The sequence below is a fragment of the Salvelinus alpinus genome, chromosome 21, assembly GCF_045679555.1.
Source record: "Salvelinus alpinus chromosome 21, SLU_Salpinus.1, whole genome shotgun sequence".
Classification (NCBI taxonomy): Eukaryota; Metazoa; Chordata; class Actinopteri; order Salmoniformes; family Salmonidae; genus Salvelinus; species Salvelinus alpinus.
Window position 1 is genome coordinate 28,325,216 of NC_092106.1, and position 15,552 is coordinate 28,340,767.

Below are 15,552 nucleotides of genomic sequence, written 5' to 3' on the forward strand. Positions count from 1 at the left end.
GGGATGGAAATTTCTGGATTTTTGGTGGCCTTCCTAAGCCAGGATTCAGACATGGCTAGGACATCAGGGTTGGCGGAGTGTGCTAAAGCAGTGAATAAAACAAACTTAGGGAGGAGGCTTCTGATGTTAACATGCATGAAACCAAGGCTTTTACGGTTACAGAAGTCAACAAATGAGAGCGCCTGGAGAACGGGAGCAGTGCTGGGGGCTGCAAGGCCTGGGTTAACCTCTACATCACCAGAGGAACAGAGGAGGAGTAGGATAAGGGTACGGCTAAAGCCTATAAGAACAGGTCGTCTAGTGCGTTCGGAAAAGAGAGTAAAAGGAGCAGATTTCTGGGCGTGGAAGAATAGATTCAAGGCATAATGTACAGACAAGGGTATGGTAGGATGTGAGTACAGTGGAGGTAAACCTAGGCATTTTGTGAGACAAGTTTGTGAGAGAGGTTGTCTCTAGAGGCACCAGTTAAGCCAGGTGATGTCACTGCATGTGTGTGTGGGGGGGGGGGACAAAAGGGGAATGGGAGCGGCACAACTCTCATGATTGTAGACCAAGGTAAACCCAATTCTCATGATTGTAGACCAAGGTAAACCCAACTCTCATGATTGTAGACCAAGGTAAACCCAACTCTCATGATTGTAGACCAAGGTAAACCCAACTATCATGATTGTAGACCAAGGTAAACCCAACTCTCATGATTGTAGACCAAGGTAAACCCAATTGACGCCTACAAGAGGGAGTTGACCTCCACAGCCTAAGGCATATTGGGCAGGGCTGGGGGCTCTACAGTGAAATAATATAATAATCACTAACCAAAACAGCAATAGACAAGGCATATTGACATTATTGAGAGGCATGTGTAGCCGAGTGATCATAGGGTCCAATGAGTAGCAATAGGTGAGTCAGGGAGCCGATTCAGTAGTCGATACTACGCTAGGCAAGCTTGAGACACAGCGATTCAGACAGCTAGCGGGCCGGGGCAAGCAGATGGGCCTTCAGCAACGTCACATCGTTAGAGCCTGTTGAAACCACCTCGGATGATTATGCCGGCAGACCAGTCGTGATGGGTCGGCGGGGCTCCATGTTGGCAGTAAAGTGTCCATGCCAATTGGCAAAAGAGGTATTGTAGCCCAAGAATTAGCTGGTGGACCTCTTCGGCTAAACGGGAGATGGGTCTAGCTCGAGGCTAGCTCAAGGCTAACTGGTGCTTGCTTTGGGACATAGACGTTAGCCAGGAGTAGCCACTCGGATTGCAGCTAGCTAGCTGAGATGATCCGGTGTAAAGGTTCAGAGCTTGCAGTAGGAATCCGGAGATGTGGTAGAGAAAAAGCTGTCCGATATGTTCTGGGTTGATATCGTGCTGTGCAGACTGGCAGGTATTGACCGAGCTGAGGCTGGCTGGTGTCCGAGTTAACGGTGAAGACCGCATGCAGTGGCTAACTGACTACTAGCTAGTAGCTAGTTAGCTGGCTAGCTCCTGATGGAGGTTCCGGTTCTAAAGTATAAAAATAGCAGATCCGTACCACATTGGGTGAGGCGGTTTGCAGGAGAGTATATTCAGTCCATAGATGGAAAGTGAGAAGAAAATATATACGAAATATATACGGGGGAAAAAACTAGGAAAATTACATTTACATGGGACAGGATGGGACAAGACAAAACACACATCCGACTGCTACACCATCTTGGAACAACCAAGATGCACAACCACATACACCATGTGACTAAATAGTACCTGTATGAGTTCAGGTCTGAGGTTGATGGTGCAGAGCCAGTCTCCGAGTCGAGGGTAGCTGGCCAGAGCCTGGGTCCTCTGTCTCTCAGGCACTCTCTCCTTACACTGCAGCTGCTTACAGATGTACTTAGTCAGCTTCACCTGGAGGGGGCGACAACAAACACAAGAGTGATAAGACGCCGCTTGGTCTGATCTCCAAAAATATTGATGGGGAAAATGTTATTAAGAAAGTTCACAAAATAACTGAAACAGAGACGATGCTAAGCAAAAGCATAATCCTGAAAGTAATTATAACAAAGTAGAACAAAATGAGTGAAAACTAAAACTTGCAGCACAGTGTGTGGGAGTTTCATTTAATTTTAACAAAGGAGACTGACAACAAACTGACAACTGCAGGTGTGAAACCCACTGATGTTAAAGAACAAACTGCACAGTATTTCTTTCTTGTTATTTTCAGCATGAGGTCTGGTGTTCTATGCAAAACGCAGGTGAGAAGTGAGACTAAGCTCAGGCAGAGGAAATCCCCCTGTCGAGAGAGAGAGAGAGAGAGAGAGAGAGAGAGAGAGAGAGATCCACTTCAATCAGTTAAGATGAAGGAGAGGAGACAGGTTAAAGAAGGATTTTTAAGCCTTGATACAATTGAGACATGGATTGTGTATGTGTGCCATTCAGAGGATGAATGGGCAAGACAAAAAATTTAAGTGCCTTTGAATGGGGTATGGTAGTAGGTGCCATGCACAAGGGTTTGTGTCAAGAAATGCAACGTTGCTGGGCATTCACGCTCAACCGTTTCCAGTGTGTATCAAGAATGGTCCACCACCCAAAAGACACAACTGGACACAACTGTGGGAAGCATTGGAGTCAGCATTGGCCAGCATCTCTGTGGAACGTTTTTTCTACACCTTGTCGAGTCCATGCCCCAACGAATTGAGGCTGTTCTGAGGGCAAAAGGGGTGGGGGGTGTAACTCAATATTAAGAAGGTGTTCCTAATGTTTTGTACACTCAGGCCTAAAAAAGGACAACTTTGTCTCAGAAGCACCTCAGTGTTAAAAACTCTCAAGAACATAAATGTAGAATGTTGATGAAGGAGAGGAACCGAGGAGAAAAAGCCTCTGTAGAATATTGATATGCACTCCTACCTCCTTAACAGAGAAGGTAGAGGGGGAGGGGTCAGTTTCAGTTCATCCTTGACTTACTGTGTTTTTTACAGTTCTCCCTCAGAGCAGCTAACAGCAAATAGTTCTCATTACATACAAACTCAAAGGAACACAGACCAATTTTTATCATGGGGGCATCGGCCTGTGCCACTGCCATGACAACTGAGCGTCATGGAAACACTGCAGCCACCGACGGCAGAACCCGTTTATGTCAAAAATGAGATTATGGGCGATGCTGGGCTGGGGTTAGAGACAACTAGATAGATCAGTTAAAGCAGGGATGGGCAACACTGATGGGGGTGTGGGCCACAAAAAAGCTTAATTTATCATAAGGGGCTGCAGTGGGGGGGGTGGGGGGGATAGACAGAGGGCCTCCAGTTGCCCATCCCTGAGTTAGAGTATAGCAGAGTCAAGATGTCACCTTACCTTTGGATTCCAGACCCAGATAGTAAGCTTTACCTGGCAACCACTGGCAACCACTTTTGTCACACTAATCTTCCGGCAGAGATGGCCGCCTCGCTTTGCGTTCCTCGGAAACTATGCAGTATTTTGTTTTTTTTATGTGTTATTTCTTACATTGTTACCCCAGGAAATCTTAGGTTTTATTACATACAGTCGGGAGGAACTATTGGATATAAGAGCAACGTCAACTCACCAACATTACGACCAGGAATACGACTTTCCCGAAGCGGATCCTCGGTTTGGTCCAGCTCCCGAGCATACTACTCGCCAATGTCCAGTCTCTTGACAACAAGGTAGACGAAATCCGGTAGACAACAAGGTAGACGAAATCCTTTTGTTCACCTGACCTAGAATTCCTTACAATCAAATGCCGACCGCACTATCTACCAAGAGAATTCTCTTCGATCATAATCACAGTCGTGTATATTCCCCCCAAGCAGACACATCGACAGCCCTGAAAGAACTTAATTTGACTCTATGTAATCTGGAAACCACATAACCTGAGGTTGCATTTATTGTAGCTGGGGATTTTAACAAGGCTAATCTGAAAACAAGGCTCACTAAATTTTCTCAGCATATCGAATGCGCGACCCGGGCTGGAAAAACTCTGGATCATTGTTATTCTAACTTCCGCGATGCATATAAAGACCTCCCACGCCCTCCTTTCGGAGAATCTGACCACGACTCCATTTTGTTGCTCCCAGCCTATAGACAGAAACTAAAACAGGATGCGCCCGTGCTCAGGTCTGTTCAACGCTGGTCCGACCAATCGGATTCCACGCTTCAAGATTGCTTCGATCACGTGGACTGGGATATGTTCCGCATAGCGTCGGGCAATAACATTGATGAATACGCTGATTCGGTGAGCGAGTTTATTAGCAAGTGCATCGGTGATGTTGTACCCACAGCGTCTATTAAAACATTCCCCAACCAGAAACCGTGGATTGATGGCAGCATTCGCGCAAAACTGAAAGCGCGAACCACTGCTTTTAAATCAGGGCAAGGTGACCGGAAACATGACCGAATACAAACAGTGTAGCTATTCCCTCCGCATGGCAATCAAACAAGCTAAGCGTCAGTATAGAGACAAAGTAGAGTCGCAATTCAACGGCTCAGACACGAGAGGTATGTGGCAGGGTCTACAGTCAATCACGGACTACAAAAGGAAAACCAGCCCCGTCGCGGACCACGATGTCTTGCTCCCAGACAAACTAAACAACTTCTTTGCTCGCTTTGAGGACAATACAGTGCCACTGACACGGCCCGCTACCAAAACCTGCGGGCTCTCCTTCACTGCAGCCAACGTGAGTAAAACATTTAAACGTGTTAACCCTCGCAAGGCTGCCGGCCCAGACGGCATCCCCAGCCGCGTCCTCAGAGCATGCGCAGACCAGCTGGCTGGTGTGTTTACGGACATATTCAATCAATCCTTATCCCAGTCTGCTGTTCCCACATGCTTCAAGAGGGCCACCATTGTTCCTGTTCCCAAGAAAGCTAAGGTAACTGAGCTAAATGAATAACGCCCCGTAGCACTCACTTCCGTCATCATGATGTGCTTTGAGAGACTAGTCAAAGACCATATCACCTCCAGTCTACCTGACACCCTAGACCCACTCCAATTTGCTTACCGCCCCAATAGGTCCACAGACGATGCAATCGCAATACACTGCACACTGCCCTAACCCATTTGGACAAGAGGAATACCTATGCAAGAATGCTGTTCATCGACTACAGCTCAGCATTTAACACCATAGTACCCTCCAAACTCATCATTAAGCTTGAGACCCTGGGTCTCGACCCCACCCTGTGCAGCTGGGTCCTGGACTTCCTGACGGGCCGCCCCCCCAGGTGGTGATGGTAGGTAACAACATCTCCACCCCGCTGATCCTCAACACTGGGTCCCCACAAGGGTGCGTTCTCAGCCCTCTTCTGTACTCCCTGTTCACCCACGACTGCGTGGCCAAGCACACCTTCAACTCAATCATCAAGTTTGCAGACGACACTACAGTGGTAGGCTTGATTATCAACAACGACGAGACGGCCTACAGGGAGGAGGTGAGGGCCCTCGGAGTGTGGTGTCAGGAAAATAACCTCACACTCAATGTCAACAAAACAAAGGAGATGATAGTGGACTTCAGGAAACAGCAGAGGGAGCAGCCCCCTATCCACATCGACGGGACAGTAGTGGAGAAGGTGGAAAGTTTTTTAAGTTCCTCGGCGTACACATCACGGACAAACTGAAATGGTCCACCCACACAGACAGCGTGGTGAAGAAGGCGCAGCAGCTCCTCTTCAACCTCAGGAGGCTGAAGAAATTCAGCTTGTCACCAAAAACACTCAAACGTTTACAGATGCACAATCGAGAGCATCCTGTCGGGCTGTATCACCGCCTGGTACGGTAACTGCTCCGCCCACAACCGTAAGGCTCTCCACAGGGTGGTGAGGTCTGCACAACGCATCACCGGGGGAAAACTACCTGCCCTCCAGGACACCTACACCACCCGATGTCACAGGAAGTCCATGTCACAGGAACGCCAAAAAGATCATCAAGGACAACAACCACCCGAGCCACTGCCTGTTCACCCCGCTATCATCCAGAAGGCGAGGTCAGTACAGGTGCATCAAAGCGGGGACCGAGAGACTGAAAAACAGCTTCTATCTCAAGGCCATCAGACTGTTAAACAGCCATCACTAACATTGAGTGGCTGCTGCCAACATACTGACTCATCTCTAGCCACTTTAACAATGAAAAGATTGATGTAATAAATGTATCACTAGCCACTTTAAACAATGCCACTATATATAATGATTACATACCCTACATCACTCATCTCATATGTATATACTGTACTCTATACCATCTACTGCATCTTGCCTATGCCGTTCGGCCATCGCTCATTCATATATTTTTTATGTACATATTTTTTTCATTCCTTTACATTCCTTTGTGTGTGTATAAGGTAGTTGTTGTGAAATTGTTAGGTTAGATTACTTGTTAGATATAACTGCATGGTCGGAACTAGAAGCACAAGCATTTCGCTACACTCGCATTAACATCTGCTAACCATGTGTATGTGACAAATACAATTTGATTTGATATTACAGTCTTATTCTAAAATGGATTATTAAATTGTATTTTTTTTCTCATCAATCTAACAGGTTTTTAGAAATGTTTGTCAATGTATAAAATAAAATAAACGGAAATATGACATTTACATCAGTGTTTAATCAGTATTTTGGCAGCGATTACAGCCTTGAGTCTTCTTGGGTATGTCGCTACAAGCTTTGCACACCTGTATTTGGGGAGTTTCTCCCAATCTTCTCTGCAGACCCTCTCAAGCTCTGTCAGGTTTGATGGGGAGTGTTGCTGCACAGCTATTTTCAGGTCTCTCCAGAGATGTTCAATCAGGTTCAAGTCCAGGCTCTGACTGGGCCACTCAAGGACGTTGAGACTTGTCCCGAAGTCACTCCTGTGTTGTCTTGGCTGTGTGCTTAGGGTCATTGTCCTGTTAGAAGGTGAACCTTTGCCCCAGTCTGAGGTCCTGAGTGCTCTGGAGCAGATTTTCATCAAGGATCTCTGTACTTTGCTCCGTTCATCTTTTCCTCGATCCTGACTAGTCTCCCAGTCCCTGCCGCTGAAAAACATCCCCACAGCATGATGCTGCCACAACCATGCTTCACCGTAGAGATGGTGCCAGATTTCTTCCAGATGTGAAGTTTGGCATTCAGGCCAAAGACTTAAATCTTGGTTTCATCAGACCAGAGAATCTTGTTTCTTGTAATTATTTCGCCTCTATGGCCTATTTATTGCCTACCTCCCTACTCTTCTATATTTGCACACACTGTACATAGATTTTTCTATTGTGTTATTGACTGTATGTTTGTTTATGTGTAACTCTGTTGTTGTTTTTGTCGCACTGCTTTGCTTTATCTTGGCCAGGTTGCAGTTGTAAATGAGAACTTGTTCTCAACTGGCCTACCTGGTTAAATATACAGTGGGGAGAACAAGTATTTGATACACTGCCGATTTTGCAGGTTTTCCTACTTACAAAGCATGTAGAGGTCTGTAATTTTTATCATAGGTACACTTCAACTGTGAGAGACGGAATCTAAAACAAAAATCCAGAAAATCACATTGTATGATTTTTAAGTAATTAATTTGCATTTTATTGCATGACATAAGTATTTGATCACCTACCAACCAGTAAGAATTCCGGCTCTCACAGACCTGTTAGTTTTTCTTTAAGAAGCCCTCCAGTTCTCCACTCATTACCTGTATTAACTGCACCTGTTTGAACTCGTTACCTGTATAAAAGACACCTGTCCACACACTCAATCAAACAGACTCCAACCTCTCCACAATGGCCAAGACCAGAGAGCTGTGTAAGGACATCAGGGATAAAATTGTAGACCTGCACAAGGCTGGGATGGGCTACAGGACAATAGGCAAGCAGCTTGGTGAGAAGGCAACAACTGTTGGCGCAATTATTAGAAAATAGAAGAAAATAGAAGAAGTTCAAGATGATGGTCAATCACCCTCGGTCTGGGGCTCCATGCAAGATCTCACCTCGTGGGGCATCAATGATCATGAGGAAGGTGAGGGATCAGCCCAGAACTACACGGCAGGACCTGGTCAATGACCTGAAGAGAGCTGGGACCACAGTCTCAAAGAAAACCATTAGTAACACACTACGCCGTCATGGATTAAAATCCTGCAGCGCACACAAGGTCCCCCTGCTCAAGCAGGCGCATGTCCAGGCCCGTCTGAAGTTTGCCAATGACCATCTGGATGATCCAGAGGAGGAATGGGAGAAGGTCATGTGGTCTGATGATTCAAAAATAGAGCTTTTTGGTCTAAACTCCACTCGCCGTGTTTGGAGGAAGAAGAAGGATGAGTACAACCCCAAGAACACCATCCCAACCGTGAAGCATGGAGGTGGAAACATAATTCTTTGGGGATGCTTTTCTGCAAAGGGGACAGGACGACTGCACCGTATTGAGGGGAGGATGGATGGATGGGGCCATGTATTGCGAGATCTTAGCCAACAACCTCCTTCCCTCAGTAAGAGCATTGATGATGGGTCGTGGCTGGGTCTTCCAGCATGACAACGACCCGAAACACACAGCCAGGGCAACTAAGGAGTGGCTCCGTAAGAAGTATCTCAAGGTCCTGGAGTGGCCTAGCCAGTCTCCAGACCTGAACCCAATAGAAAATCTTTGGAGGGAGCTGAAAGTCCGTATTGCCCAGCGACAGCCCCGAAACCTGAAGGATCTGGAGAAGGTCTGTATGGAGGAGTGGGCCAAAATCCCTGCTGCAGTGTGTGCAAACCTGGTCAAGAACTACAGGAAACGTATGATCTCTGTAATTGCAAACAAAGGATTCTGTACCAAATATTAAGTTCTGCTTTTCTGATGTATCAAATACTTATGTCATGCAATAAAATGCTAATTAATTACTTAAAAATCATACAATGTGATTTTCTGGATTTTTGTTTTAGATTCCGTCTCTCACAGTTGAAGTGTACCTATGATCAAAATTACAGACCTCTACATGCTTTGTAAGTAGGAAAATATGCAAAATCAGCAGTGTATCAAATACTTGTTCTCCCCACTGTAGGTGAAATAAAAAATTAATAAAAAATTGAGGTGAAAAAAAAAATGTTTCCCATGGTCTGAGAGTCTTTAGGTGCCTTTTGGCAAACTCCAAGTGGGCTGTCATGTGCCTTTTACTGAGGAGTGGCTTCCGTCTGGCTACTCTACCATAAAGGCCTGATTGGTGGACTGTCGCAGAGATGGTTGTCCTTCTGGAAGATTCTCCTCTCCACAGAGGAACTCTAGATCTCTGTGTCGGGTTCTTGGTCGCCGCCCTGACCAAGGCCCTTCTCCCCCGATTGCTCAGTTTGGCCGGGCGGCCAGCTCTAGGAAGAGTCTTCGTGGTTCCAAACTTCTTCCATTTAAGAATGATTGAGGCCACTGTGTTCTTGGGGACCTTCAACGCTGCAGACATTCTTTGGTACCCTTCCCCAGATCTGTGCCTCAACACAATCCTGTCTCTGAGCTCTACGGACAATCCTTCGACCTCATGGCTTGGTTTTTGCTCTGACATGCACTGTCAACTGTGGGACCTTATATAGACAGGTGTGTGCCTTTCCAAATCATGTCCAATCAATTGGATTTACCACAGGGGCACTCCCAACTCAAGGATGATCAATGGAAACAGGATGCACCTGAGCTCAATTTCGAGTCTCATAGCAAAGGGTCTGAATACTTATGTAAATAAGGTATTTTTTTATTATACATTTGCAAAAAATTCTAAAAACCTGATTTAGCTTTGTCATTATGTGGTATTGTGAGTAGATTGCTGAGAAATAATATATATTTAATCAATTTTAGAATAAGGCTGTAAAGTAAGGGGTCTGAATACTTTCCGAAAGTATCCCTCTGTCCAGTCACAATAATTACTTCTAGTCTTACCCCTCTGTCTAGCCTCAAACATTACTTCTAGCACTTTTTGGAGCTGAATTTAATATGGCAGTGTTTTAAGTATTTCGTTTTTTCAAAGCCGGATTTTAACTTACCTCTTACCCAAAAAGCTCCAACTGTAAATATGGATGTTCTAGTTCACGTGTAAGCTCCCATCTTCAAACACTGATGGTCCTGGTAGGTTTTAGGGAGCCTGGCCTAGTCAAGTCAAATTGTATTTGTCACATGTACCGTGAAATGCTTACTTACAAGCCCTTAACCAACAATGCACCCTTTTTTTAAGTAAGAAAATATTTGCAAAAAAATATAAATAATAAAGTAACAAAAAAAGATACACAATAAAATACAAATAATTAGGCTGTATAAAGGGGGTACTGGTACCGAGTAAATGTGTCTGGGTACGGCTTAGTCGAGGTATTTCAGATCATATATACATGTAGGTAGGGGTAAAGTGGCTATGCATAGATAATAAACAGTGAGTAGCAGCAGCGTAAAAAGGGGGTCAATGCAAATAGTCTGGATAGCCATTTGATTAACTGTTTAGCAGTCTAACGGCTTGGGGTAGAAGCTGTTAAGGAGCCTTTTGAACCTAGACTTGGCACTCAGGTACCGCTTGCCGTGTGCTCAGTGGAACAACATTAAAGTTTTATCAGCACTATACCAGTCTGAGGGAGACTGTCTCTGAATGCCCTCCTGTCTCACTCCCTATCAGAGAATGGCCGTAGTTGATTTGATGCACTTGACTGAGCGACTAGAGTAAACCAGGCGGTGTTGGTTTGCACCAGACAACGCCTGGCCTCGTTCCACTGTGGCGCTCGCCGTTATTCACTGTCTATCTTTCTCTTCATCTCCCAGCTCTGTTACATGGCATTGACGCTCAGCAAGGGGTGGGTACGCTGAGTGGGTCCATGGGGCAGACAGGCAGCACGTATCTGTGCCCACCTGTTTTACCACAGTGTATTGTGTGTATTGTGTGTATTGTGTGTGACAATGACCCAAGGGAAGGGCCTTTCACTGATAGAATAAAGGAGGTGGCCTTGGCTGCCAGTGCTCAACCTTTCAATGTTAGTCTCTATGTACCAGACAAAGCCTGCGTGGGGGTGGGATGATAGTGGTTTAAGGTACAATTCTCAGCCACTATCACAGTTCATATCTTGAACCTGTGCTTGTACTGTATATTGCGGTTATGAAAAATACCACAGTACCCACATTTTTTCCATCTGTGGAAATGTTTTTTGTGTGCGTCTTAGTGAAGGCAAAGGAAACTGATAGATGTGACAAAGAGTGCGAGCGAAAAGGTCAAGAAGGAAGGAGAAAGCGAACAAGACGGAGGGAAAGAAAGATGAAAGGGGGGGACAGATCGTTTGCAAACCCACATGGGAGTTTCCTGACACCACACGACCTATCATTTTGTATTTCTGTTTCTTCCACTGACTTCACCGTAGCTGCTGCTTAGGAAAATCGTCAAAATGATCAAACTAGCACTTCTATGATCTTAACAATGAAGTGGGAGAGAGACTCAAAAGTAAAAATCTCTGAAAAATTATAATCAATAGAGATAATATGGGCCATGTCCATCCCTGGGTTGCCAGATCTGATTACAAAGTAGAAGCTGACCACCGGAACATTAGTTAGTGTATGGAAATCAGATGACAGCTATTAGTTAGGTGTGGTCAGTCTGTAGATTTAACTTTAGACTGAAGGAGTCACAGGGCTCTGTAATAAGGTCACAGTAGCACTAGGGCTGTGGCGGTCATGACATTTTGTCAGCTGGTGTGTCACAACTTCCGCCGAAGTTCGGCGATCGACATCACCGGCTTTCTAGCTGCCACCGCTCCATATTTCATATATCCATTTGTCTTGTCTTGTTTCCAGACACACCTGGTTTTCATTCCCCAATCAATCTACTTGTATTTAACCCTCTGTTTCCCATCATGTTTTGTGTGTAATTGTTTCCTGTTATGTGGTGTTAGTTTACACACTTTACTTTTATGTTCCGTTTTTTGAGCGCGTTTGTTTTATGTAGTGCTCTCGTTTTTGGAACTATAATAAAAGTGCGCCTGTTCATTATACTCTGCTCTCCTGCACCTGACTTCGCCTCCAATACACCATTGACACGGTGATTGTCATGCAAATAACTGCCGGTCTCAGAGTAATTGACTGTTAATGAACATAAACATATTTAGCATTGCTTGGCTTCCACATAGCCTAGAAGCCACTGATGAGGAACTTCGGAACATCTACATTTAAAAAAGTCTAATTAAGTGTAATAAATCCATTTAACTTAGCCTACACCATCACAATAAACCCATTATTTATTTTAGGAAGGTCTAAAGAAACATTACGTGAAGAAAATGTAGCCTAATTCAGAAGAACAGAACAGCATATTCTGAGTCGTCCTTATGTTAGGCCCTGATCTGGATATGCCATATGGCTGTGGGCTACACTAATTAATTTACCAGACAAGATTTGCTTATAATTCCAGTGGCATTATTTGATATTAGTTTATAGTATGAAGAAAACCATTGAATGTAGCTGAATAAAATATAAAGGATATTTTCTCCAAACAATTGGAGAAATTCCGAGTGATTGCGCATATGCGGCTATTCTGTGTTGAGCGGTTAACAAAGAAACAGGTCCTCCTACACTGAACAAAAATATCAAAGCAACATCCAACAATTTCAAAGATTTTACTGAGTTACAGTTCAGTACATATAAGGAAATAAGTCAAATTAAATAAATTCTTTAGGCTCTAATCTATGGATTTCACATGACTGGGAATACAGATATGCATGTGTTGGTCACAGATACCTTTAAAAAAAAGCAGGGGCATGGATCAGAAAGCCAGTCAGTATCTGGTGTGACCACCATGTGCCTCATGCAGCACGCCACATCTCCTTCACAGAGTCGATCAGGCTGTTGATTGTGGCGTACGGAATGTCGTCCCACTCCTCTTCAATGGCTGTGCATAGTTGCTGGATGTTGGCGGGAACTGGAACACGCTGTCGTACATGTCTATCTAGAGCATCCCAAACAGGCTAAATGGGTGACATGTCTGGTGAGTATGCAGGCCATGGAAGAACTGGGACATTTTCAGCTTCCAGGAATTGTGTACAGATCCTTGCGACATGGGGATTTATCCGTGAAGAGCACCCTTCTCCAGTGGCTACCAAAGGTGTGCATTTACGACGCCGAACTGCCATCAGGGCAAGACCCTGGTGAGGATGACGAGCATGCAGAAGAGCTTCCCTGAGATGGTTTCTGACAGTTAGTGCAGAAATTCTTCAGTTTGCAAACCAACAGTTTCATCAGATGTCCAGGTGGCTCGTCTCAGACAGTCCCGCAGGTGAAGAAGACGGATGTGGAGGTCCTGGGCTGGCGTGGACTGAGGTTGTGAGGCCGGTTGGACGTACTGCCAAATTCTCTACAACGACGTTGAAGGCGGCAAATGGTAGAGAAATGGACATCAAATTCTCTGACAACAGCTCTGGTGGAGATTCCTGCGCTGCAGACAGCTATATAGGTCTGCTAATACAGGACTATTAAAGGCATAGTGCACTACTTTTGTGAAATAATATTTTAGATTTTTCAGGGGGTGCTGCAGAAACATGGGACCAACTCTTTGCTGCTTTTATATTTTAGTTTAGTATATATGTTTAATTTATAATTATTTATGTAATCTTTGTTGTGATACAAATTTTCGGCTATGTTTCGATTTTTTATACAGTCTAAGGCTGCATGATGCGACAAATTATGATTTGAAAAAAGTTGCAAGAATGGCATGAGCTCTGCTCTGTTTGTTGTGCAGGCTGCACACACTTCATCAGTCTCTCATTCACAATTTGACAAGAACTTGATAATATTCCCACCCATCAGACTATTCTCAATTTAATCTGGTCTTTACATATAGCCTACTAATATACACACTACACTATAGAAAAGTAGTGAAGACATGAAAACTATGAAATAACACATATTGAATCATGTAGTAACCAAAAACGTGATAAACAAATCCAAATATATTTTACATTTGAGATTCTTCAAAGTAGCCACCCTTTGCCTTGATGACAGCTTTGCACACTGTTGGCATTCTCTCAACCAGGTGCATGAGGTAGTCACCTATAATGCATTTCAATTAACAGGTGTGCCTTGTTAAAAGTTCATTTGTGGAATTTCTTTCCTTCTTAATGCATTTGAGCCAATCAGTTTTATTGCGACAAGGTAGGGGTGGTATACAGAAGATAGCCCTATTTGGTAAAAGACCAAGTCCATATTATGGCAAGAACAGCTCAAATAAGCAAAGAGAAATGACAGTCCATCATTACTTTAAGACATGAAGGTCAGTCAATACGGAAAGGTTCAAGAACTTTAAAAGTTTCTTCAAGTGCAGTCACAAAAACCATCCAACGCTATGATGAAACCCAGAGTTACCTCTGCTGCAGAGGGTAAAAGAGTTAACTGCACTTCAGATTGCAGCCCAAATAAATGCTTCACAGAGTTCAAGTAACAGACATATCTCAACATCAACTGTTCAGAGGAGACTGCATCAATCAGGCCTTCATGGTTGAATTGCTGCAAAGAATCCACTACTAACAGACACCAATAAGAAGAGGAGACTTGCTTGGGCCAAGAAACCAGAACTATGGACATTAGACCGGTGGAAATCTGTCCTTTGGTCCGATGAGTCCAAATTTGAGATTTTTGGTTCCAACCGCAGTGTCTTTGTGAGACGCAGAGTAGGTGAACGGATGACCCAACCTCAAACTCAACCCAATTGAGATGGTTTGGGATGAGTTGGACCGCAGAGTGAAGGAAAAGCGGCCAACAAGTGCTCAGCATATGTACGAACTCCTTCAAGACTGTTGAAAAAGCATTCCTCATGAAGCTGGTTGAGAGAATACCAACAGTGTGTAAAGCTGTCATCAAGGCAAAGGGTGGCTACTTTGAAGAATCTCAAATATAAAATATGTTTGATTTGTACAACACTTTTTTGGTTACCACGTTTGGAGTTATTTGTCCACTTTAGTTGTGATACAAACCTTGTCAAACATATAGGCCTATGGGCTAGGCTACATGATGCATGCCACTATGATTTGAAAAAGTCGCAAAAAAAGGAATGCGCTGTTTATTGCCTTAGACTGCACACGCTGAGCATCATTCACAAGTAATAATATAGTCACCCATCAGACTATTCTCAATGTAATCTTGTCTTTACATATACTAAATAATATATGTGTGAAATGAGTTTTGATTTAGAATGGGCCATTATCATGCACTTGTCAGAACAGGGGGAGGGGGAAAAAATACATGACATGCATAGGACGCTTTTCCCGCAGGTTCATTTTCATGCCAGCCAGGCTACTCCGGTTGTAAAGCGAAGCAATGTGCATATTAATATTAGAAAAGTTCAGGAATAAATATAGTTAGCCTACTTCACTCCAGCTAATATGAGGAAGTTGAAAACCAGTCGGAAACACAACACCACTTCTGCAATTACATAAGAAACATGTTTCAGGCAGCACCAAACATCTCTCCATTTCTTCATAATCTGGTGTCCAGCAACGCTCGAATCTAGCCTATCCCAACCCCCCACACACCTGTCCTGTACTGACAGACAACATCTGCATCTTGTGGTAAGAGTCCTTTATCCATCTCTTTATGGCAATGACAGCGTAGGACAGTGCTACTCATCTGTAATATCCATTGTAAACAAA

The 15,552-nt window shown here is 44.2% G+C and overlaps 1 protein-coding gene and 1 long non-coding RNA gene across 2 annotated transcripts in view; one reads left to right on the forward strand and one right to left on the reverse strand.

Annotated features, from left to right (window-relative positions):
• LOC139548172 (kinase suppressor of Ras 1-like) overlaps positions 1 to 15,552 on the reverse strand; it is a 61,747-nt gene that overhangs the window by 40,238 nt on the left and 5,957 nt on the right. Inside the window, exon 2 of the mRNA XM_071357638.1 lies at positions 1,736 to 1,876. Within this exon, the coding sequence (XP_071213739.1) occupies positions 1,736 to 1,876 (141 nt within the window). The remainder of the gene's footprint in view (positions 1 to 1,735; positions 1,877 to 15,552) is intronic.
• LOC139548175 (uncharacterized) overlaps positions 14,831 to 15,552 on the forward strand; it is a 31,493-nt gene continuing 30,771 nt past the window's right edge. Inside the window, exon 1 of the long non-coding RNA XR_011669670.1 lies at positions 14,831 to 15,471. This is a non-coding gene — a long non-coding RNA (uncharacterized lncRNA). The remainder of the gene's footprint in view (positions 15,472 to 15,552) is intronic.